This window comes from Bradysia coprophila, unplaced genomic scaffold (genome assembly GCF_014529535.1).
Source record: "Bradysia coprophila strain Holo2 unplaced genomic scaffold, BU_Bcop_v1 contig_151, whole genome shotgun sequence".
Classification (NCBI taxonomy): Eukaryota; Metazoa; Arthropoda; class Insecta; order Diptera; family Sciaridae; genus Bradysia; species Bradysia coprophila.
This window is the reverse complement of record NW_023503423.1, coordinates 10,033,165-10,058,061: the sequence shown is the minus strand read 5'-3', so window position 1 is coordinate 10,058,061 and position 24,897 is coordinate 10,033,165. Positions and strand designations below refer to the sequence as shown.

Genomic DNA, 24,897 nt, shown 5'->3' with positions numbered 1-24,897 from the left:
ATCGACTATATTCGATGATATCGACTATATTCGATTATATCGACTATATTCGAGGATATCGACTATATTCGAGGATATCGACTGTATTCGAGGATATCGACTATATTCGAGGATGTCGACTATATTCGAGGATATCGCCTATATTCGAGGATATCGACTATATTCGAGGATATCGACTATATTCGAGTATATCGACTATATTCGAGGATATCGACTATATTCGAGGATATCGACTATATTCGAGGATGTCGACTATATTCGAGGATATCGACTATATTCGAGGATATCGACTGTATTCGAGGATATCGCCTATATTCGAGGATATCGACTATATTCGAGGATATCGACTGTATTCGAGGATATCGACTATATTCGAGGATGTCGACTATATTCGAGGATATCGCCTATATTCGAGGATATCGACTATATTCGAGGATATCGACTATATTCGAGGATATCGACTATATTCGAGGATGTCGACTATATTCGAGTATATCGACTATATTCGAGTATATCTACTATATACGAGTTCGACTGTAATTGGAAGATATAAAAATTGTGGCTAGAACTTGCCCAGAATTCAATAAGTACAACATCGCAAATGCAAATATCCCCGCATAGGGGATCAAGGGGGAATATCCCCCTTGCGGGGTCTAAGGGGCGGAGCCCCTAGCGGGGTTTGGGGCAGAGCCCCATTAACGTCTGCAAAGTATGAAAAAGCTCGCCGTTTTTAAATTATAAGAAAACGAGTTCGAGACTGACCCTAAATATTAGGGGTAATTATCAGTGTTTTGTCCTCTTTTTTTTCACCGGGGTTATTTTGGTAGTAGTTATTTTGTCTCGTCGATATTTTATTGGGGTTATTTTAACCTAGAGCCAAGAACACTATACCGATCTGCACACGAACTAGTCTAGCGAATTATAGTCGAAATGAAATTTCAACTCATCACCAAACTTGCAAACTCATCAGCGGTTTCTTTACCAAAAGCCACCACTTGAGCGGATCAAAGCAAAGTTTTTCGATTCGACATTGCGTCTGTCTAATGGCACGGATTCGTTGTTGATGTGCTGATTCAACCACACATAATTGATGACTTAGTCGTCTGGTGGTTGAAAATTCAGCAAATGTATAGTATCTTTCACTTCGCCCGCGCGTGTACACACATCAAGTGTGTATTGGGGTATTTTGAAAGATATTTTTCTGTAATAGTTAGAGTGTGTTGGTGCATTCCTTCTCAACCGTTACTTTCCTTCTCGACCGTTTACTTTCCTTCTCGACCGTTTACTTTACCTACCGACCGATTCATATCATAGCTCACCAATACACTCTCACGTATACAGAAATAGTATTTTACTTTACTAGTGAGGTAATTTGGCCTTTCCCTCACTAGTGAAGACCCTTTCCCTCGCTCGTAAAGTAAAACGCCATACTTTACACGTGAAATAATTTGATATCTCGTATCCAGATGAGTAAAAGTATCCGAGGGCTTCAGCCCGAAATCAAATTACTTCACTGGTATAGTAAAATACATTACATTTCGTATCTATCAAGCCCAAGTCGCATATGTGTGGCATATGAAGGTTTGGAAAAACTTTGATTCGTTCACGTTCAAACATATGTGCAAATTTTGCTTTTCTTACCTTTAGATATGTTGTGGAGGACGTTGTAGCGATCATTTTTGTCTTTGTTTGACGTGGAAATTAGGTTAATATTAGGGACTGTGATAACAACAATCTTAATGGATTTGTGGAATGACTTTAATTGGCAAAAAAAAAATTAAAACTTTCATATAATTGGGTTTGGACACATTTTTGAGCTCGGGCACAGTATGCTTCACCCCTACCGAAATCAATTATTTTGCTAGTCAAAGTAACAAGGATTTTTGTCCATTGTCCTTCACCCTTTGATGGTTTTTTTAACTGGTTTACTTAAAAAAGGTCGTACAAATTATGAAAATACAGAAAATCTGAGAAACAATCACACTAGTCAGTCCGTAGCGATACGCGTGTACAATTTTTGTGTCGGCTAATTTCCGTAGCTCATTCACAAATGTACTAACTGTACTAAGACATCCCAAAATACCTGCACCCACTCCAAAATTTAGCCATAAATTGTATGTCGACCAATGTTCGTTTTCACTCGATAGTCGCACAAAAACAGCCAAAATCACTGCACTAACAACAGAAGCACATACATTTACAATAAACGTAAATAGTGGAAACGTTGGCCGCTTCCGATTGTTAAGCAACAGAAAATATCGAGCCAATGAACCTATTGGACCCAAAGCAGCAGCCGTCCAACATTTTCGACGATCTTCCGACGACGTGTCCAACAGTACAGCAATCCAGATGGCGACCGTAACAAAAACAGTTACAAGCCACAAATACACATAACGGCTAGATGAGATTCCTTGTTCAACGTGAGTTGTAGCCATGTCTGTGTTTGTTATCGTCACAGACACTTCACCGAATCGTTGTCCACGAAAGCATCTCACTGGCCGATGAAAGATTGCATCGCCAATATGTTTGCCGAAAATGAATGCCCCATACGATGTACAAAACGTGAACAACAACGTCATGATTCCATCGACAATTTGACCGTGTGCTAGCTTCTCGGCCGTTATCCGTTGCCATGTTGAAAACGTTGTGCAAGATCCACAGAAACCCGTAGTCACTCCCACATGCCAAGACGTATAGCTGGGTGAAAATAACTTATCCAACGGGACGAACAATCCCATGATGAAACTGCCGACTATATTTGCCAGAAAGAATGAACTGATGAAAACTGGCATAAGATGACTATCCGATGTCTGCGATAAATAGCTTAACACCATTCGGGTTAAGGTGCCGAAATAGGTGAAGAGTATGATGCAGCATAATGTTTCCGACGCCTTTTTTACCATGACTGTTCAACGCGTTCTCTGGAAGTAGAATTTTTAAATAATTTACCAACGCTTCCGTTAGTTGTTAGCGAAAAGAAAAAATGTTAGTGTCCACATGCCTTTAATTCTAGACTTCGTAGGCAATACGTAGGCACACTGCAACAGATCAACTACCAAAAAAAAAGTTATTGTAAAGAAGCCGCCCCATTAAAAATTTGTGTTTAATCGCGATCTCTGATTGTGTTAATATTTGAACAAGAAATATATTTGAATAAGCTAAGCAGTGTAAACGCTATAGCAAGTAATTATGTTTAATGTCTGAAACGAACTTGGCTTTAGTTAAGTTATAATGGGTACGACGATATCTACCTTGGGTTCAGTACATAAAGTTTTCAATGCGTAACGATTATTTCGACTATTTACATCTCTTTCTATCACATTTTCGACCATACCTTCCATCTCACTGACACGCACTTTACGAACGGTATACTTAATTCGCATATCATTGATACCTTAAATATCCAATAACGTTGCAATCATCAATTTGCAATAAATAAGTATAATGTTTGTAATTCCTAGATTCATAGTGTAACTTTCGTCTGTAAATTGTTTCCAACAACGTTTCCGAACGTATATGTACCTTTTTAGTGTACAGATTGGTTGAGACTAACCCACTAAAACAATTGTTACTTCTGATAAGAAACTGCGAACTGATATCATGGAACATACGACATACCCATAAGGAGGGTCGAATTTTTATTTTCATTTTTTACGCCTAACAATGAATTTTGGGTCATAATAGGTCTCTGCCAAGTGCAACATCGAAATGTAATGAATGGAAAAGCGTTGAGGTTATGGCTCTGTGGATTACAGACAGTAAACTACAATTTGCACCTGCACTTGGAAGATATCTATTCCTATAGTTAGTCTACCTTTATCCGCCTAACTGGCCGTTTAGAGAGCGACGTATAGTGTCAAAATTGACAGAATTCTTTTGTTCTAATGTCAATTTAGACACTAACCGTTCTCCTTACGTCGCTCTTTAAATATCCAGTAACACTCGCTGGAATTCGTTTTACCCATGCCCTAAGAAAGATTGTTGATTAGAAGGGTGGGTGGTAAGGTAAGATTCAGACTTCATATAACGCTGAATGAATTATTTGACAAGTCGAGTGAGGTATGCCTGAATTTGTAAGCTCATAGAGAACCTAGGACAAGTAACCTACATCATAACATGCTAATGCTATTTGAAAGCTTCATTAATCAGTTATTACCTAAAAATCAAAGATTGCTCTCGAGTTGTGGGAAAAACCAATGAATGTACAAACCAGGTATGGTCTGTCCATACAAGCCGCAGGCAATAGTGATCATTGAGAGGTGAGTTTGTTTATATGAAATCTCTATCTCCTCCGCTACATACTACATACAATGTTTGACATTAGACCATACCTGGTTTGTACATTCATTTACAAATTTAGATAAAGTTTCGGACGTATTTTTTACCATTTTTTAGTGCAAGTAGGGGTCAGGCGTTTAATAGTACGTTGTGCACACTAGGGTGGGTCGATTTTAACAACTTGAAAATCCACAGCCAGTGGCATGTGTAGCTTGCCAAAACTAGTCAAACTGCATCATTAGTTTTTCTTTTCCGAATACTTTTGAGTACCGCACAATTGATTGAATGGGTTTGTCAGGCTACTCGTATTTCCTTTCAAAATTTCATAGACCATTTTCTTAAAAAAGCTTTTATAAGCCTTCCAGAGGCTGTAATAGACTGAAACGAACATAATACAACTTAATTTGGAAAAATCGGTGCATTCGACGTGAAAATATTTACATTTTCTATGTAATATTGGGGGTCTGTGAACTTTGAACCACCAAATGAGCGATAAACTTCCTCAAATTTGGTTAGTCCTTTCTGTTAGGGTTAGAATAGGTAAAAACGACAAAGATATCGAATTGTCGGAATTTCTCAGATTCAATCTGAGATTGATTATTACCGATGTTGTTAAAAACGTCATTTTTTTCGAAGTAGTAGATTCTGATGGAACGAAATACGTAAATACAGTAAAATTATGAATGTGCTACTACTTCATGACAATAGAATAGCAACAAAGCAATTAACGTCTCGGGGAACGTTATCATCAACGTGTTCAAATGTAAAACATTCTACTAATTCTATTCCTGTAGAAATCTGTAAATCTTCTGTAAATCTGTAGAAATTTCCGTTTTTGGCTCAAATAGTTCGCCATTAGCGCATTTGCAACAATTTCTGACACATTTACAGCGAGCGATATCAAATAGTTTTTCGCCATCGTCATAGAATACTTTAAAGCGGCGTCGATTCTTCTATCTTTTATTTTTCTTGTAATCCTCAATCATATTTTTAATTTTCAATGAGACGCCTTTCTCCGGAAATATCGGATTCGTGTCTTTTTCCAAGTTCCAGGTTCTCATGTAACAACATCAAGAACAAGTAACTCCAACAGTTCGCGTTTGTTTTCATCTGCAAGTTTGTCGTTGCAACCCAGACACACTCTCCTTATGATGTCAAGTTTTGTTGGCGGGCGTTCCTCACTTAAAAGACTTGGCAAGATAAAGTCAAATCGGCCTTGGCAAATATCAAACTAAACTGAAATGCATTTATGTAGCATCTGAATAGTAGGAGATTCATAATTCTACGGTAGAAGGAACGTATTTCGTTCCATCAGAATCTACTACATCGAAAAAAATGACGTTTTTAACAACATCGGTAATAATCAATCTCAGATTGAATCTGAGAAATTCCGACAATTCGATATCTTTGTCGTTTTTAACTATTCTAACCTTAATGGAAAGGACTAACCAAATTTGAGGAAGTTTATCGCTCATTTGGTGGTTCAAAGTTCACAGACCCCAATATTACATAGAAAATGTAAATATTTTCACGTCGAATGCACCGATTTTTCCAAATTAAGCTGTATTATGTTCGTTTCAGTCTATTACAGCCTCTGTAAGGCTTATTAAAGCTTTTTTAAGAAAACTGTCTATGAAATTTTGAAAGGAAATACGAGTAGCCTGACAAACCCATTCAATCAATTGTGCGGTACTCAAAAGTATTCGGAAAAGAAAAACTAATGATGCAGTTTGACTAGTTTTGGCAAGCTACACATGCCACTGGCTGTGGATTTTCAAGTTGTTAAAATCGACCCACCCTAGTGCACACCTCTGTCCAAAATGTTTATTTTAACGATTTGAAAGTTATGTTTCGAGATAATCAGTTTTGCAGTAAAGGGATAAATGCGAGATTATAGGCAGATAAAAAATATTAAAGGCTATTCACCCTACTACACTACTAGACTCGCAGCCATTATTATCTTAAGTAATTATTTGTGAAACCGTAAATATAAATCTAAATTTTCTTTGAGAGATTATCTACACGCACGGAATTTTGAAAACCGACACATTTTCTGTTTCTGTGTTTTACTTGAGTTTCTGATTTCTCCATATAAAAATACATGCAAAATTCACAAAAAACCAGTAAACCACAAAACAGAAAATGTGTCGGTTTTCAAAAGTTCACAAAATTGTTTGTAATTGATTTGTCAATTATAACTATGGCTAGTCATACATGTCTACGTTCATTCACCTTATCTGATGTAACAGCTGTGAATCAAATATAGAACAATCTGAATACCAATACTAAGCTACTTTTCACTTGAATTGTTTGATTTTAAAATCAATGGAAACCATTAGAAGGGACCCGCACGAATTGTTCATAATAGTCAAATATTTTGAAACTCTCTATTGGCACTTGGAGACGAATATACAACCAGCTATTTAAATGAAATTTTGACACAAAATATATGGGACATCTGAGAATTTCATTTCACCGACTGGTTGTATGCTTCACTTGAGGTAGAAGTGGGCGATACCTTCCGACAAACAAATGACTTACGAAACAACAAAAGAAAATTTGAAAAGCAAATATTATTAATAGTCAAAATACATGAACGAATTCAGTTTTTCAGAATAAGTTATAAGTTGGTACGACTGTGGCTAGATATTATGCGCGTGAGGATGACAGCTGAATTGTATGGGAGAGAATGTGAGTGGGGCCTGCCTCTCCCAGCTGTCATCCTCATGCGCATTCTATCTCGCCTCAGGCGTACCAACTTATCATTTCTCTGAATTTAATTGTTACATGAAAAATTAATCCATTCAGTGTTGTTTTGAGTGTCATTATAGTGCAAAATAATTTCTGCTATGAATTGAATAAACTCTATAAAACCGAGATCCTCCATACGATACAGTTTGACAGTAGAATGATCTTTGCGTTCAATAAAGCTAGCAACAACAAACCGACCACTACAGTGCATCTCAAGTGCCAATTCCAAGGCCAAATTTCTGTCAAATAACATCCACACAGACCATAGAGCTACACTCGAGAGGTGCCAAGGTGGCGATGTCATTATTTGAACATGTCTGGTTTCCCATATATTTTTGTGGTTTCCTTTGATCGACAGCGCCACCATGCCACCTCTCGAGTGTAACTCTATGACACCGACATTACCTCAACAAATTCACGTCGTAAGTGCGGTCGAAATTCAAAATCTTTCTCACGCAAGTCTTTCTAACGCATGACGTCAAGTCATGTATTTGTGTTACAAAACTTAGAAAATACTAAACTTATACGACCGTTGTTCTTCGTACGGGTCTAAAAAATGTTATCGACTGTTTGTCTTACAATTTAGAAAAACAAAATTATGATCGAAGGTGGAATGCAGAAATGTAGGATTATAAAAAGAAAATCAAAGTGGAATGTAATGAAGTCTTAGAAGTCACTGTGGTATTTCGAAAACTTTAAACATTACCTTTAAACCCGATACAAACTGATTTTAATTTTTTGTTGTAGCACTTCACTATATTTAAAATAACAACAAAAAATTCGTCTACTGCTGCAACAAAATACTTGTGACTGATGACGTAATATTGACGAAACTTGTGACGTAATTTCGATGTTTTAAATACATTGTGGTTATTAATTTGCGTATAAGCAATCACACTTCTATTACATACAAATCACTGTATGTGTGAAAAGCTTGGAGAAAAAACATTATAAAGTTTCTTTTGAGATTTGTCAAACAGTGGTAGAGCATAACTGATAACTGTGAAAATCTTCAATATAGTTGACAATATTTGTAAGTTATTAAAAATTTAAAAAAATTAAATAATTTCATGATCGAACTAATCAACTTGGAAAAACCTTCAAAAACATCTGTCGTAAAAAGTTGTTAATCAACTTCAGCTAATTAGATGAACTGCTGCTCAACAATACTATCATTTTTTTGAATTTTCGCTGATGTAGGTAATGTCGGTTAAGTGTCTATTCCATTCAACAAAAAGTACTCCGTGAGAGAGCCGTTAGAGAGTGAACTGTCAAATAAACAAAGAAAAAATTTAAAAAAAATTAATTTTGTCTCTCACATGGAGTACTTTTTTGGTAAGAGGAAACTAGACATTAGGAACAGCTCGGATAGCCAATGAATGTACAAACCAGGTATGGTCTGTCCATACAAACCGGAGGACATAGCGATTTCATATAAATAAATTCACCTTCCCATGAGAGGTGAGTTTGTTTATATGAAATCGCTATGTCCTCCGCTCCATACAAAGTTTGACATTCGACCATACCTTGTGTTGACGTTCATTGCGGAGAGCGCTACAGACTAAAATTTCCACTTTAATCAAAACGCTACGATTGAGCTGCAGTGAATAGTACCGTAACAAAAAATGTTGACACAAAAAATTCCCGAAGCCGTATTATGACATGTCGGCGTCGTTGAAATTATCTTTTTTGCCGATTGAAAAAATTTATTTTGAATTCAAAAACGTCAAAAAACTCATCTTCATTAATAATATTTCGACCTAATTTGTCGATAGAGATTATTTTCAAAAGAACGTGAAAATTGGCATGTTTTCTAATTTAAAAGTTGGTGTGTTTCGTAATTGATTCCACAAGAATTCCGTTGAACAAATCCAAGATTTTCCACAGTGCGGGTATTTTTTCCTCAACTTTTTCCTCTCGACCTAGGACGAAAAATTTCTTTTCAGTGAATTTCCAGTTCGAAAGTGGAAACTACAATTTCCACAAAGACTTACTCCTGAACGTCATTGCTATTGATGTGGAAAGTAGTCTTTGCAACTATCATTCCGACGAATATCCCACGTTGTGCAGTGTAAAGCACCACCAAATTCATAAACTTTTCGGAATGGTATATCTATGACATCAAAACCATTTTCTTCCAACAAATGGCGTAGTGGTTTCTCATTTTCTTCAACAATCACTTTAGTTGGAGATATTGACAGCAGATTCATTGATAGCCATTTTGAGCACTGACAAAACGGAGGTGGAACTTCGAACACCGGCTGCGGTGCTTCTATAAATTTCCATTCATTGTCCAACCAAATTTTCGCCGATTCTTTGTCGGGTAATCGATCCGGATTTATTAAACATAGACCGGGTCTCAGTGGAATAAATGTTGTGTCAATGTGCGCGGGTTGAAGACTTTGGGGGAAACACATTTTATGGACACGAAATTTGTCACCTAATTCTCGCGATAACCATTCGATGGCAGCATCATTAGTGACAAAACTCTTCTGAATGAAGATATCTTTACCACATCGAATAATATCAGCCGCTTCCATGATCGGTTCCTTTTCCGTAAGTGTGAACCTGCGGTCACCCACTTTCTTTTCCCTAGTCCAATAATCAATATCGAAGCAATCATCGTCGAAGCTTGCCTTCGGCATGGCTTTCCACAACATCTTTTTGTCACGCGTCCAAAGATCGCGAATTACATTCCTATATGGAAGATATTCGAAAAATCTCGACCGTTTCGCCATATTGGCCTCGAATATAATATCACCCAAAGTAATCATGACATCTCTCGGACAACCAGTTCCGTATTGTGACTGAACTGACCACGAAGGTGTTTTTGTCTCAACACAATGATCAACTGAAGCTGGCCGCCTAACAGCAATGCCTTCACCCTCCATAATCTCAACAAGCATGTCTAATTGTTGGTTCGCCCCATCAATGACTTCCTTTTTCTTTCGTCCTATCGGCCATGGTAACCAATCCTCGATGTCATTGTGATGGATTGTCGGTTCCATAAAATTTGGTTCTATCGGTGGAAAGCAGGAATTGTCTGCTCTACCGACGACCACCTCTTCTAATGTTTCCCATTCAGTCCACGAATTTACAAGGCTCATCACCGAAATTTTACAATACTTTTCTGTTCAAACTCTAGCACGCTACTGATATGATTCACAATTGTTTTCGGTCTATCATTATGAAACCAAAATTCTCAGTACATTTTGCTCTTCTAAAACTACTTATAATAACTTATCTTTTCTGATTAGTGTAATCATAGAGTTACACTCGAGAGTTGGCGTGATGGCTTAAAACGAGATACTGTAAACCAAAACCAGTGTAAGGACAGAATAAATTCTGTCAATTTAAATTGTGTCAATTTGTGGTGGCTTTTCATCTTGCAGAGATTCAACGGCACGTGAATCTGGAACGAAGCTGAACCACGCGTGGTGAAATCAAGTTTCTAACTCTCGAATAAGTGTTCTTGTTCCCTATGTGTTTATGGCCAAAAGAAAATATATTCCTAGACCATAACACGGGTAGCAAGTAAAAGACGAAATATTCAAAGTGCAGCACTTTCTCTCCCATGAGTCGAAAATAGAACTTTTCTCATAGAGTTACATCATATATACATGTGGCCACTACATGGGCAACCCTATCTTTGTAGTATTTATCAACCCTGAGTTATATGTTGATCTGTCAAAACGAAAAATATGCTGATTCATATCAAAACAAACTATTGCACTTTTTCGTTTTTGGAGATTCATAAAATCTGATTGTTCAATGCTCGAATATGTAATTGGATACGCCTGTACCGACAATTCAACACTATTTTGCAACCAATTTGTTAGTATTGTTGAATGAAATTTGTGGTATTTTTACTGTGAAACCGTTGACTGCACAAATTCATATTTTCACTAAACCACTTACTTTCTTAGTCAAATAATTTTCAGTATAATTCGATAATTTTCACTATTTCCTTTAGTTTAATTTGTTCCTAAAATTTTTTATTTGAATTAATGTGACGAAATTCACAGATTTAAACCAACTCTAAGAACAAACACAACACAAATTTAATGACACAAAATGTCAGACAGTATTCATGTAACAGCAGTAAAAACAACGGCTACTGGCCCTACTGGCCACAAGAATACAATTATTAGGAGCATCGGCACCCAAAATGCTGGTTTCCTCTTAGAAGTAGCATTTTCATAGAAAAGCGCCATCTCGCCAACTCTCGAGTGTAACTCTATGAGTGTAATAGTACAAGTACCGCATGACTTTCGCTATTTGATGCATACAAAGTGTTTTGTATGCTTGCTAAGAGGACCGAAAGTAAAGCTGCTTGAATTGACATTTCTTTACTTTCGGTCCTCTTAGCAAGCATACAAAACTTAATACGTAACTCTTTCGGCCTACTCAATCGATACGTAAATAACTATTACAGAACCTGACAAAATAGTGTTTAGTGTTTCGCAATGTCTCCAGAAATCGTTCTAATATATAGTGTAAAGCTAGACAGTCTACTACTACTTTAGTTAAAAGCATCGTTTGGAAAAATTTGTTCACACGAATTAATCTGAGAACAATTGTCTACACTGCTTATGCTATGATGTGTTTGGTAGACTTACCCTATTTAATTGTAAACTTTCCTATTGTAAAACAGAACATGTTATCATGACCGATTAATTCTTTTTTAAAGTTTGAATAGAGATTAATCGATATTATTTTTGCAGTGCGATTAGGCCCACATTCTACGGTCAAATTGCATTCTGGCTATCGGGCATCGCTGTGTGCGCTTTTTCTTTCTTTCTAAAAGTGTCAATTTGGTCTTTCATTTTTTTTTTGGATACACTGATTGCATCAAACTGTAAAATGTCTGTGGGAATATCTGTGAAAGTACTAGTCACCAGCTTTCTAACGCGCTCCTTAACTAGAGATGGGCGCCGGCGCCAGCCGCGCCGATCGCCGCCGAAAAAATAAATCAATTTTCGGCGCAATTTGTCATTATTACGATTTCATTTTATAATCAAAACACAAACTAATGATTATGAAATATTTCATAAAGTGTATTTATGAGTTTTCAACGTTTCTGAATCATTTACTTTTCATGTTTCTTTCCGTATCCTGCGCCGAGTTTATGAATTCAGACCAATTTTGTGTTTTCTCGTCATCGATGGTTTTTGTGTTTTTCTCTAGCAATCTACAACACACTCATTGATTCGCATAGTCTAAGAGTAATTATGCCTAGAGAGGAAATTCGTACGACGAAATGTGGTCCCGACATTAGTTTGTAAAAGATACACATTTCGTATACCTTTACACCAACACATGTATGCTTTGACACTTTTGATAGTACAATTTGCCCACTTAATTAAGTGGGCAAACACATACCAATAAAAATTTCGCATTCTATGTTGGGACCACATATTTTACGTAATTTTGTTTGAGATTTCCTCTCTAGGTATAATTACTCTTAGCACATAGTGATGTAAGATAAAACAAAGCCTTCGTTAGTTTGCCATTTCGGACGATTGTCCTTCATTTGTTCTAGTCTTGCGAACTATTTACTCCACACGCATGACTACAACTACATACTGTCTCAATGGCACAACCGACATATGATGAAACAGTCTTTTTGGCATGGACAGAAGTGTAACAATGATGATTGCAGACTGCTCGTTTGGCAAAACAGTAGTCTGTCTCAAATTTCTTCACTAAGAGTCCTCCCCTTTAACAATATTCTCCTTTACGGAGTACCCAATAAGGCTTGGAAACGAGTACTCTCCTTATGGTTGGAGCTTATCACTAGGTTGAAATCTATGTCTTGGCTCGCCACCTTCTACTAATAGAATACAGGCTCAACGAGAGTGAAGCTAAAGTAAAGCTATAATTTACACTATCTTATAAAGAAAACACTCTTAAAGAAAACAAATGTAAAATTTTAGAACGAATTTTTTCTAGAATTTTTTTTCCCTTAAGCGCCGTTTTTTGCCGCCGCCGATAAATATTTTGACGTACGCCGCCGCCGAATTTTGGAAAGTCGGCCCAGCCGATTACAGCCGCCGCCGATACTTAAAAAAAATATACAGCCACCGCCGAAAAATATAGATCGGCGCCCACCTCTACCCCTAACGTCAAATTTGATTTAGAAATGGCCAGTGAAATTGTATTCAAAGTTAGCGGTTTTTCCAGCACACTTTTCAGGGAACCCAGAATAACTCAGTGAACGATTATAGGTATTGAGACAGCCTTTCAGATTCTGGTCCAACCATCAGAAAATATTCAGTTTTAAAACCGTTTTTTACCTGTTCAAAACACCCAGAAAAAAATTTAGCTTGGAAAATCTGGTCCCAATCATATTTGGCGTCAAAAATCAAAGAAGTTCTCAATCGAGCAGAAGAACTCGGACTACAACGGAATATTGCAATTGAAATCGTTTTTGTTAAGAACTACTGAAGATATGCGAAAAAAGATTTTGGTCCGTGACTCAATAATATTATTTAGCCGATCCAACATGGATAAAGAAGGGAGGCTAGTGAAATTTCACTCACACAACAAAAAAAACTCGTGTAAAGTCGCTGTCAAAAATTCAGAAATACTGAAAATATCAATGTTCATACCAGGTATGGCCGATTCTTCAAAATCTATCGATTTATCGTGGACGCACTCAGTATTTTTTGTCAAAATAATATGAAAATGGGTGCATTAGAATTCGTTTTTAAAATCGTTATTTCCTCCGAGGTGACATTAGACCATACCTGGGTGGTTTATGCAATGAAATAGATAAGTAGGTATGGCCAGTCAATACAAGTCGGAGCACATACGGATTTGCATGGCGCCACCTCAAACGAACTCATTTCTAGTGGAAATTTGCACTAGAAATGAGTTCGTTTGAGGTGGCATGGCGCCATGCAAATCCGTATGTGCTCCGGCTAGAACAAATTTGAACGTTTGGCCATACCTATCTATTTACTTTCATTGGGTTTATGTTCATTGTAAAATATGATCTGTACGTTTGTGTATGATTGTGACAGATCCATAAGAGATCCTGACAATTTTAATAGGTTAAACCGCCAAATACGTCCATGACAGACGTATTGAGAAAAAATTGAAAAAATTCTTAGAGATTTTGTATAAATCGGCCCGCCATATCTGCTTCGTAGTTTATTTCAAATATTCAAAACTTTGCGCCATTTAAATTTTTAGAGAATCAAACGAACATTTTTTAGTTAAGTTAACTGTCACTGTCACTATCCCATCCCCGGTATTAATGCACGTGCATTTGTTTTTGGTTGGTTGTCAATAATTGTTTCTCCAAAAATTATGGTAAATAAAATCAAAATCGATAAAGACAATGAGGACGGATTCTACGAACCGTCTGATTCCGAGGACGATTACAATGAACGAGAGAAGAAGCTGTTAAAAAAAGTGCGTAATAGAAAGAAACGCGATACCGATGACAACATAGCAGTGCTCGGTTTCGACGAAGAAAAAAATGAAGATGATGATGAGGACGATGATGATTTCGACGATAAGTTTGAGGGTGAAAGTGATTTCGAAGACGAAAGAGATGATGGAATTCCGGATGCACGAGCTTGGGGCCAGAAGCGAAAGGATTTCTATTCGACCGATTTCGTCGATCCAGACTATAGTAGCTTCAATGACAAGGAAGCAGAACTCGCCGAACAGGAAGAAATTGAGTCGAAGGCTATTCAACTGCGCTTGGCCCAACAGCTGAACGAGGCGGACTTCACGCTGAATGTGTACGGAACAGCTGCCGTATCCGAGAAGGATGAAACTGAAGCGAAAACGCACCTGAAAAGTGATTTGTCCGACCTGTCTCATCGGCAAAAGGTTCAGCTATTCAAAAAAGATTCACCCGAATTCGAAGGACTTGTACAGGATTTCCAACAACATCTAGAGGAAAGCCAAAGTTTATTGGAGCCGATTTTGGACTACGTTGAAAAGAACAAGCTGCCGTCGCTGCCAATATTTGAATTCGTCGCTACAAAGAACAATTTGATCTTAACATACTGCAGCAATGTGTCGTTCTATCTGGTATTGAAAGCTCAACGTTCTTCAATCAAAAACCATCCACTTGTTAAACGATTGGTTCAGATGCGTCAGCTGTTGCAGCAACTTCAAGAAAAGTACGATCGTGTGATAAAGCCACAGCTGGAGAAATTTCTGCAAGATATTCGTGATGGACACGAACTAATATTTGAAGATTCACCCAAGAAAATGGCAAAGAAATCTAAGAAACTTCAACTATTGACCGCAATGGATGTGGACCATGGCAAGGAAGACGAAGCAGCAAGCGATGAAGATGAAAAAGAAACTCCGAACATGGAAACAGACTCAGAGAACGAACAAACGGATGAGGACGGAGAACATGCTGATGGCAACGACGACGGTGCCGACGATCGACGTCAAATTACTTACCAGATGTCAAAGAATAAGGGTCTCACACCGCATCGGAAGAAGGAACTTCGAAATCCGAGAGTCAAACATCGCAACAAATTCCGAAAGGCAATCATTCGTCGCAAGGGTGCTGTACGTACGGTGCGCAAGGAACTGAAACGATATGGTGGAGAAGTGTCGGGTATTAAAGCTACAACGAAAAAGGGCGTCAAAATTCATTAACATGCGCTGTTCAAGAGAATAAAGATTATTGTTGGTTCAATCGATGTTTATATCGCAGAATTTATGCCGAGCTGTCGTGGTCACCTAAATTCAGTAGTGAACATAAATGACCAGTAAACGGAGAAGTCTTGGTCACTTTTACAGAAACAAAGCAACAACGGTAAGATAAACTACACTTTGTCACGAAAGTGGATTTTATTTGGTCAGTCGATGTTTCACATATCCGTCTCTGCTCGTAATCAGGGCCTATTTTAAAGAAATTAAATTTCCAAAAATTCTTAAATTTTATCAAAAAAACACAACAAATTGCATCGTAAATGTTGTCTTTACTGCCTTTTTAGTTGTTTTTCATGTCTTTGAGCTTAACTAATTACTTCGGAATGAGATCTAACAGAAAACAAAATTTGGAAATTTTAAGAATTTTTGTGAAATTTGTGAAATTTTGGAAATTTTTGGAAATTAAATTCCTTAAAATAGGGCCTGGCTCCTATAGAGTTTTTGTTTAACACACATTGCCAACATTGATAACTATTTACAAGTCGTCCACTCTTAGCTAAATTTCAGGTTGTGAGGAGTTAGTTACTGGTCGTAAAATATGATTTCCACAACTGGTTCACGTTCGCAAATTGAGTAATTTAGAAGCATTTACCATATAAAATAATTTCACTCAGTTCGTACATAAAGCTCTAAAAAAAATTGGAGGTAGCCAGGCCAGGAGTGGAACTAATTCACCGATTTGCAGTTTTCTCATTGAATTACCTAACTTTTATTTTCTTTTCATTCCTCCATCGCTCTTTATAAGAAAATTTCAGACTGATTTAGAGGGATTCTTTGCCTGGAAAGGTATTCGACCCTAGAAGCCAAAACCACTTTCAAAAGAATTCTTCGAAGTTTGTGTGGCTGGTGAAAGGTGACCAAAAACCGAAAACTTGCACTTTTCTTACAAAAATTTATCCAGTTACACTTAGAAAGGTAATCACATGTACTATTGAGCCGAATAGGGACTTATTGTGTTTAAAAGTCATCGACACCGAAATATGTGCAGTTGAAGTTTTCAACCGAAAACTTACACTGTTCTTACGGAAATTTCTCGAGGTACACAAAACGTACATGGTCGTGTGGGGTATCATTTGAAAGGTAATTTAATGTGCTTCTGGGCCAAATGAATCCTATGACGTTTGGATGCATCTATGATGAAATATGTACACCTAAACATTTCAACTTCTATTTCATCGTAGATGCATCCAAACCACATAAGACCCTATTTGGCCCAAAAGCACCTTAAATTACCTGTCAAAAGACACCCTACACGACCATGTGCGTTTTGTATACCTCGAGAAATTTCAGTAAGAACAGTGTAAGTCTTCGGTAGAAAACTTTAACTGCACATATTTCAATGTCGATGAATTTAAACACAATAAGTACCTATTCGGCTCAATAGTACGTGTGATTACCTTTCTACTGACACCCCACACGAACCTGTACGGCTCGTGTAACTGGAGAACTTTTTGTAAGAAAAGTGCAGGTTTGATCACCTTTAACCAGCCGCAAAAACTTCGAAGAATTTTTTTGAAAACGGTTTTGGCTTCTAGGGTCGAATACCTTTCTAGGCACATATAAAAAAGTGTACTGAAAAATGCGTTCGATTTCGGTAGGCTGTTTTTCAAAAGAATCCCTCTTATCATCTCGTGACTAGTGAACGAATTGAAACTTTTTTCAAGTTACCGCGGTACTTAGTGCAGGATGAAGACCTTCTACACCGGCATTGTACAGAATCTCAAAAGGAAGTTATCCTTTTGTCGAGCTTTATACATCGTATTCAACCTTTAACTACAGAACATCGACCGTCAACGACCGTCAGATAAAAATGGGTCTAATCGAAGGCATATAGGAATCTGATCTGGAAATATTTTTCCTCGAGCAATGTAGGTGATGTACAACATTCCTAGAACAAATTGTTTCTATGTCTTTTTGAACTTCAAATTTTATTTCAACATTATTTTAAAACTCAAATCTATGAAAACTGAAATTAGAACATTTCATTTTCCTCATTACAATATTACAAAGTTTTGTAAGGCGGTTAGGCCCAAGTATTCAGCACAAGGTCAGCACCCTTTTCACCTATAACAATCGCTGGTAAGTTAGTATTCGTTGTGACAACTTTCGGTTGAATCGAATTGTCTATAACGCGAAGTCCTTTGGTTCCCACAACCCTAAAGAGAATCATGTCAATGAATAGTTTTGAATTGATGAAAGTTTTCATAAAGACAAATCCTCACCTCAAATTCGAATCAACCACAGATGTTTTGTCGTTCGGTCCACTTCCCATTTTTACCGTTGATGTGTAGTGCCTTCAAACGATTTTTTTTTCATCCGGCAATTTCGTAACGACACGATATTATATTCAACTTACCACATCGTCTGTGTCATATGTCTGAAGAAACATTCCCAGTAGCCGTCATTGTCATAGTCCGCGTTTCCATGAGACTCGCAACCGGGGAACAATGCAGGAGTCAATTTGGCGTCGATCTTTTGCAGTGCCTTTGTCTTCGTCATTTTCAAGGCAAACTTAACGCCTAAAAATGGGAGTCCTCGATTGAGTTTCGATTCATGGGATAACAAAAAATGGTGTTACCTTCCAGCACAGACTGGACGTCATCTTCGTGATCAAGATAATTGGGATCGATGTAAAGAGTGTCGTGAGGATTTTTGCTTCTCAATTTAACTTCTCCTACAGTCTTTGGAAGATTCAAACACAAGACATGGAAGAACGCATCCTTTCCAACAATGGGGGCGAAATATTTTTGCAAAACTCCATCCTTAAAACCGAAAGTTTTTTGGAAGAAGTCAGCTGTGTCCGGTTTCATCTTCATGCTCATAAAGCTGTAGTAAAGGTCTGGCCATGATTCAGTGCCAAATGAACTGGCGATCAAAGCTCCTCCACCTAACCCAAATCCACTAGCAGCGAATGGTCCTGAAATTGATGAATTGAAATTGTTTATCTTCACTTATTGTTACACCAGTGTACCTGTTCTCTGGTTTACGTATTCGTGCAGAGTATCTTCGTTGAAATCCCGATCCAAGTTCGGCCTGGCCGTCTTGCTTTTATCTATGGAGAATGGTCCAATGAAAAATAGGGCGTGATCTTGGAGATTTTGTCCGACAGGTAAATCAATTCTCGATGGAATGCCCAACGATTCTAGATGCTCTTTTGGTCCGATACCAGAAAGCATTAGAAGTTTTGGCGATCCGAAAACGCCCGCACTATTTTGTTTAAATTTACGTTGTCAGTTTGTGGTCAGGTCACTTTAGAAGCGTCGGGTAGAATTACCTCAAAATAATTTCCTTTTTAGCACCTGCATATCGCTTCACACGAGTTCCATCCGCTTTAACGGTTTCGTAATGAATTCCAACTGCACGGTTTGAGTTATCGAATTCAATCTGAAAGAATTGGGCTTTCAAAATATTCAGAACAATAAATCGCTTCCCCAGATCAGATTCCTACTTTTGTTGCGGTTGAGTAGGGTCGAATGGTTAGGTTCGGACGTCTAGATGCTGGATATACATAAGCTCGCTGTACACTGAATCTTGTGCCATCTTTCATGCTAAATACGAATGGGAAAAATGCTGTAAAAATGCGTCCAATTAAACGATTTGAAAGTAGGAAATGATTTCAATTGAGCTACATTCGTCTTGGGCTTCGCCGTTCGGATCTTTAACCTTGTAACCCATTTCCTTTCCTACTTCCATCCATTCTTCGTGCAACGGTGCGAAACGGTTTGCATCAACATTTAACGGGCCATCAGTACCATGGAAATCATCTGAAACATTTCATGATGATGTAGGCTGATTGGTATTCGGATTTAATACTCCTTTTTCTACCGATCGGGAAGTCGCCTCTGTATGTCTCCATTTTCTTAAAGAATGGCAGGAGATTCTTATGCTTCCATTGAGGATCGCCAGATTCATTAGCCCATCGATCGAAGTCATTTGGATTACCACGCATCGCCACCTAAATAATCTGTTTATTTATCGTCTACCAAATCGACACGAATTTTACTAAAATCTTTACCATCCAATTCAAATTGGGTGAACCGCCGATGCCTTTGCCTCTTTGGAAACGAACTCCCTAGAAACGAATAAAAAATTTTCTCGTCGTCCAAACATCGTTCTATACGTTCGTCTTACATCATTTTTGAATGCTTTACAAGCCCCTTTCTGCGGTACAATGACATCTGACCAATCGATCTCTGGATTGTTTAAAAGTTCGAAAAGGAGAGCAGGAACACCAGACAAGGGAAACTGATTACCACCGACTTCAAGTAACAGAACTTTGTAGTTGTGTTTGTCCATGGCAAGGCGATGAACTACGGCACTACCAGACGAGCCACTTCCAACTGAAAGTAAAGCGGCCTTGATCTTGATGTTGTGATACAAATATCACCGTTTACAATGTAAACAAAATAAATCTCAAATCTCGCAGAGAAAAGAAACACAACGTCGTTGATAAGAGGCGTGTGTTCCCCTCGAAATTATGAAACATCAAAGATAACGAATTTTAAAAACAACAATCGATTAGTAATCCTCCGCGCGAAGCTAAGATATTATACTCGCATTAAGTGCATCAAAAATTGAAACCATGATTATTGATTATTGATTAGGCATTGTTGATAATAATTTTCAGGTTTTACATTCCTCATATATGAACGATCGCGTCCCACCCCATCGGGATAAGTCAAATTAAATCGGATACGTTACCAACAATAAAATCGAAATCCTCCTCTTCATCCTTCTTAGCGTCACATCCCAGATCGACATTCCTTCGGTCTGCCTCGAAAAATTCTTTGAACAGACTTCTAACGGGCGTCTCCTTATAAAACCATCGGCTCAAGTATTGAAAAGTCAGTGCTAATGGTGACGAGTACAATAGATCCATTTTGGTTTGTGATTTCTGCAATAAATTATTTGATTTAAAACTGTCATCCAATCTTGTCTAGCTGCTAACTGATACCTCATGAAAATGACTATTCTGAGCATTTGTTAGGAGATAGTTTTCGCCATCACGACAATTTAAGCCTGCAGCTGAAAATTTGTGAAAAACTCCATTAAAATTTGAAAATTCATTTTGCTGGTGAGAAAACTTGTGTTTTGTAACTGTGTAATGCTCGGAACAGGTCAGGGTTGAACCTGATATGTGAAGACCTGATTTAAATCGGGTCAGGTTTAAGTTGAACGTTTGCGGGGAATTCTTTAGGTCGTGTTCAAGCTAACCTGAACTTTTCTGCTTGACCTGAACCTGACCTGGCGCGTGCCGGAAGTAAGAAATTTTGATTCAAATCAGTTCAAGTTGATTCGGGATCAGATTAAGACTAGGTTCAGGCCAACCTGAACTAAATCGAAGCCTTAGTATTGATTTACAAGTGCTTCGATTCACTTAATGGTTACAGTAAGTTGTCTGGATTTCAGACTCTGGAACCTCTTATTTTGCCAAATTGAGTCGAAGACGGTGTATAATGGCACAATGCAAAAAAATATGTAACTCAGCCCAAGGGGAAATGAGTTTTACTCATGTCGATGAAGTAATGACTCATTTCGCGGACGTGCAGTGGTTAAAACTTATTTCGACACTAATTTTCTCACTCAGAAGCACTTCCAAAAACTTTATGTTTGCACTGGGGTCAAAGAAGAAAAATCACTGACAACAGGAACTTCGATCGCTTTGAAATTTTCATTTTTGATCTTTACTCTCTCACTGTGTTATTTTACCGTCACATGTTTCGTCTCCATTTACAACCACCGCACAAAAACTTGCAATTACAACAGCGAGAACTATGTAAGATTTTCGACTCATATTGACTGTTTTCACTTTCACTTTAACAATAACGTATAAATTTCAACCACCCCGGACAGTGGCAATTGAAATGAGAAAATTAAGCGTCGAATCTTTCTTTTATAAGCTGGCTTGACCTTATCTTCGGTTAGTATTTATCAAAGACATTATGTTATCATGAGAAAATATTTGCATTTTAAGTCGCTTAAAAATTGATTGATTTATTGTTAATAACAACCAGTTACTGCTGGTACGTGTTCAGCTCCATGAATTCTGGAAATTAATAGGAAATCATAAAATGCGAGGAAAATAGATCGTCCATCCCCTGAAAAATGACTAAGAAATGACATAAATTGTGTAATTGATTGATCACCAGTATTTTTATGGTTTCTACGACAGCTAACCTCGAAGCAACAGACTTCTCTTCAAAAATCTCCCTATCTGCGTCACTCTTTTTTGTATATTTAAAACCTTATGAAGTAGAATGAATTATTCTTTATGTAGTGGTTGAACTGATAGTATCTTGAGATCCAGGTGCAGATTTGAATTTCCAGCACTTCTAACACTGAATGATGCATTCAGAGGCACCTAAGAAGAAAGTAAAGATAGGCGCACAATTTTCAAATGCTTGAGTACCATGTGTGTACGCAGTGTACTTCAGTACAGTTCAGTACTTTCTAACTTGAAACGAACCATTCCTTTTTCCTAATTCATATTCATAGACTTCGACGTCAAGCCTGATGCTAGGGTGGAAAGTTCTTGACTGAATCCAACCCCACATTCGGCTCTGCGTGAAAAGAAATTTTTATTTACACGCGCTTGCACCGACAAAATGCTACTTATCTTTAGTCAATGTCGAGAAATCGGTTTTTTATCATGCTTTCGATAAAAGAAAACTAATTCCGTGAGTTGCGATTCTGTCATTCGACTCACAAAGTCTAGAATAGCCCGAAAGAAATTTAACCGGATGACCTCTCTATTATCAGAAAATCTGTTTAGTAATAATTGAACACAACATGAATTCAACACGTGTGATTCGGCATGCAACGCTAATTTTACTCTTTTATGCTAAAACGAACAAATTTATTCGACTTACTGTCACAACAGGCAAACTACGGCCTATGCTAATGGATTCATCTGTTTGATTTCAATCTTTCTTAAACGACAACGACTTTATGAATAGCCATTCTTAGGTCGGAACAGGGGGTTGACCTGAAAATATCTGACCTGTAAAATCAGTTTTCTTTTTTAAATCACTTGAACTTGGCCTGATACACCCGGCCTGAAAAAAATGTGAAATTTCCTCTTAAAAATTTGGATAAAAAGGTCAGATATCGAAATTTAGGTTCAGACACCCCCCAGACACTATAAAGTATATGTGAAAAGCGTGAATAGTGTCACACCGTTGGGTTCAGGTCAACTCAGGTTTTAAACTTTTCTGGACAGGTTTCATACTTTATAGTATTTTATGTCCTTGTTCGGAACCTTTTATTTTGCCAAGTGTGAGAGCGGCGAAATATTAAATTCTAATGCAAAAACTATATTTCAGGCCTGCTAATCAATTTAAGCCGATCATAAATTTAAGTTTTCCCAGCTTCGTCGAAGGTCGACTTTACTGCTAAAACGTGACTACAGATCACACTTATCGCGGTCGGATCATATCGTATGAGGTGTCAATCGAAAGGTTAGCGTTCAGAGAAAATTTTTCTAACAAAAGTTTTGATACGGATGAGCTAGACGGACCAAATTTTCATGGGGGTGTCATTTAAAAAAAAAAGTGATACTGTTGCCGGCGCGACCACTTAACCATGGCTATTTTTATAGGGTTCTAAAGTGATGACATCCCATACCATTACAATGGAGATATCAGGATCGCGCCCTCCTCTTCGAAAATCGTCAATTTTTCGAGGTGAAAGTACTGCTGGAGCCACGCTGCAGAACGTTTTCGAACATATTGATACATACTGCTAAATGTGTACCTTGTTGACCCTAGTATTTGACCATAATTTCACATTTATCCGATTAGTTGTAAGGAGAATATTGCCTAAATACACTTTTGTCCCATTCGGTGTAGTGCATTTTTCCCAGAGGTCGCCACCTAAGGTAAAAGTGTTTGAAGGAAAACATTCTTCTACAAATTACTCAGTCTGGAGAAAGCTTTCGAACAAGATATAACTCACAAAGATCGGAGACCCATTGGTTTCAAATTTTATATAAGCTGGTCGAAGATTTCGCAAAGTGACTCTTAACGTTTATGTCAATGTAGTGACTAGTCATTTTCCGGGGTTGCAGTGAGTAAAATTCAATCATATGAAGTTGTTGGTACCAAATGTTTGATCCAATTTTATTGATTTTAAACTTAAAGTAAGAGAGAGATGTATTTTCTGCTTAAACTATTTCGAGCTGTTAACGCGGAGATGGTTGGCAGTATTTACTTTTGTAACCGCTCCGTTTTACATTAACTGTTTTCTGACTAGATTAGGTTTGCCACTAAAGTGCAAAAATGCAGACCGGCGTCACTGGTTAGAGCGATAAGGGAACTTAATTTAATCTTATAAACAGCAGAAAAATTCGGCTATAAGTGCATTGTCATGATAATATAAATTGCAAAAACAGATAACAACAGATACCAAATATAAATATAGACAGGCGATACCAACCGCGGTGGTCAATACCGATGATATTAGAGAGATTACGCTAATACAAGCTAAGACGACGGATCAATTTTTGATGTTGATGTGAAAAATATAATGACAACGAAAGAGAGAGAAAAATAAATCTCTGCCACTACCGTCCTCATCTTTGACACGGAATACCATACACGGTTGTTCAGTTCACGTAATAAATGAAACTTAGGGACATTTTCAGATACAATCGCTAAACCGAACTGGTGTGCATACGTTATTTTGCACCAGCTGGTCACATACAATTCCAAATGGGACCAGCTGGTGCAAAATAACGTATGCATATGCACACCAGTTCGGTTTAGCGATTGTATGAAATGAATACTATATGCGGCTAGTCGGGTCTTCTCGGTGGTATCAGGGGTTGTTTTTGGGAATTTTCATTCTGAAAAGTCAGAAAAAGTTCCGATTTTTTCCGATAACATGCTCCGCACATGCTACATAAGGAAGATATTTCTACTTATGTTAAAATTTTCTGTTCTTTGATGTTTTCGCGAAATAGTCTTGGTCCAATCCGAATTCACTTTCAGGCATTGATCGATAAATTTGAAGTAAAAAAGTTTGCTCGAAAGTGAGGTAAAATAAATAAATTTTTAATTAAAAAGTTGGGAAAAAGTGAGTTTTCATAAACCTATTTTTAACGAACCACGTAATGCCCAAATTCGTTAACCATCTTACTTTACAGCATTGCCTTGACCATCGAAAGTTTTCAAATACCGC

The 24,897-nt window shown here is 37.6% G+C and overlaps 3 protein-coding genes and 1 long non-coding RNA gene across 8 annotated transcripts; 2 read left to right on the top strand and 2 right to left on the bottom strand.

Annotated features, from left to right (window-relative positions):
- Window positions 1-1,750: 1,750 nt before the first annotated feature.
- LOC119075010 (glycine amidinotransferase, mitochondrial-like) lies at window positions 1,751-10,212 on the bottom strand. Of its 5 annotated transcripts, XM_037181417.1 has the most exons (3): window positions 3,252-3,374; window positions 3,002-3,052; window positions 1,751-2,921 (listed from the first exon to the last, which is right to left on the bottom strand). In XM_037181417.1, the coding sequence occupies exon 3, from the start codon at window positions 2,901-2,903 to the stop codon at window positions 1,926-1,928; it is 978 nt and encodes a 325-aa protein (XP_037037312.1). In that variant the 5' UTR covers window positions 2,904-2,921; window positions 3,002-3,052; window positions 3,252-3,374; the 3' UTR covers window positions 1,751-1,925. The 5 variants fall into 5 exon arrangements, with proteins under 5 accessions (XP_037037312.1, XP_037037311.1, XP_037037313.1 ...); XM_037181416.1 differs by lacking the exons at window positions 3,002-3,052; window positions 3,252-3,374 and adding an exon at window positions 9,024-10,212; XM_037181418.1 differs by lacking the exons at window positions 3,002-3,052; window positions 3,252-3,374 and adding an exon at window positions 3,395-3,524.
- On the top strand, window positions 8,328-23,182 carry LOC119075011. Its single transcript, XR_005087286.1, has 3 exons — window positions 8,328-8,339; window positions 13,730-13,734; window positions 23,062-23,182. It is a non-coding gene; the product is annotated as an uncharacterized LOC119075011 (long non-coding RNA).
- On the top strand, window positions 14,267-15,703 carry LOC119075009 (something about silencing protein 10). The gene has a single exon (XM_037181413.1). The coding sequence runs from the start codon at window positions 14,344-14,346 to the stop codon at window positions 15,661-15,663; it is 1,320 nt and encodes a 439-aa protein (XP_037037308.1). The 5' UTR covers window positions 14,267-14,343; the 3' UTR covers window positions 15,664-15,703.
- On the bottom strand, window positions 17,635-21,580 carry LOC119075008 (glucose dehydrogenase [FAD, quinone]-like). The gene is made up of 14 exons (XM_037181412.1): window positions 21,430-21,580; window positions 20,675-20,745; window positions 20,422-20,614; window positions 19,852-20,060; window positions 19,736-19,792; window positions 19,546-19,675; window positions 19,350-19,484; window positions 19,169-19,290; window positions 18,995-19,104; window positions 18,692-18,927; window positions 18,299-18,637; window positions 18,077-18,239; window positions 17,943-18,014; window positions 17,635-17,876 (listed from the first exon to the last, which is right to left on the bottom strand). The coding sequence occupies exons 1-14, from the start codon at window positions 21,512-21,514 to the stop codon at window positions 17,744-17,746; spliced, it is 2,055 nt and encodes a 684-aa protein (XP_037037307.1). The 5' UTR covers window positions 21,515-21,580; the 3' UTR covers window positions 17,635-17,743.
- Window positions 23,183-24,897: the final 1,715 nt, after the last annotated feature.

Excerpts from the sequence above, each read along its gene's own strand:
- LOC119075010 (XM_037181416.1), bottom strand. The coding sequence starts at position 10,136 with ATGAGCCTTGTAAATTCGTGGACTGAATGGGAAACATTAGAAGAGGTG.
- LOC119075009 (XM_037181413.1), top strand. The coding sequence starts at position 14,344 with ATGGTAAATAAAATCAAAATCGATAAAGACAATGAGGACGGATTCTAC.
- LOC119075008 (XM_037181412.1), bottom strand. The coding sequence starts at position 21,514 with ATGAGTCGAAAATCTTACATAGTTCTCGCTGTTGTAATTGCAAGTTTT. Across the intron at positions 19,485-19,545 it reads CAGAGGCGACTTCCCGATCG|ATGATTTCCATGGTACTGAT; the intron begins GTAGAAAAAGGA and ends GAAATGTTTCAG. Across the intron at positions 18,240-18,298 it reads CGTCCAGTCTGTGCTGGAAG|GCGTTAAGTTTGCCTTGAAA; the intron begins GTAACACCATTT and ends TCCCATTTTTAG.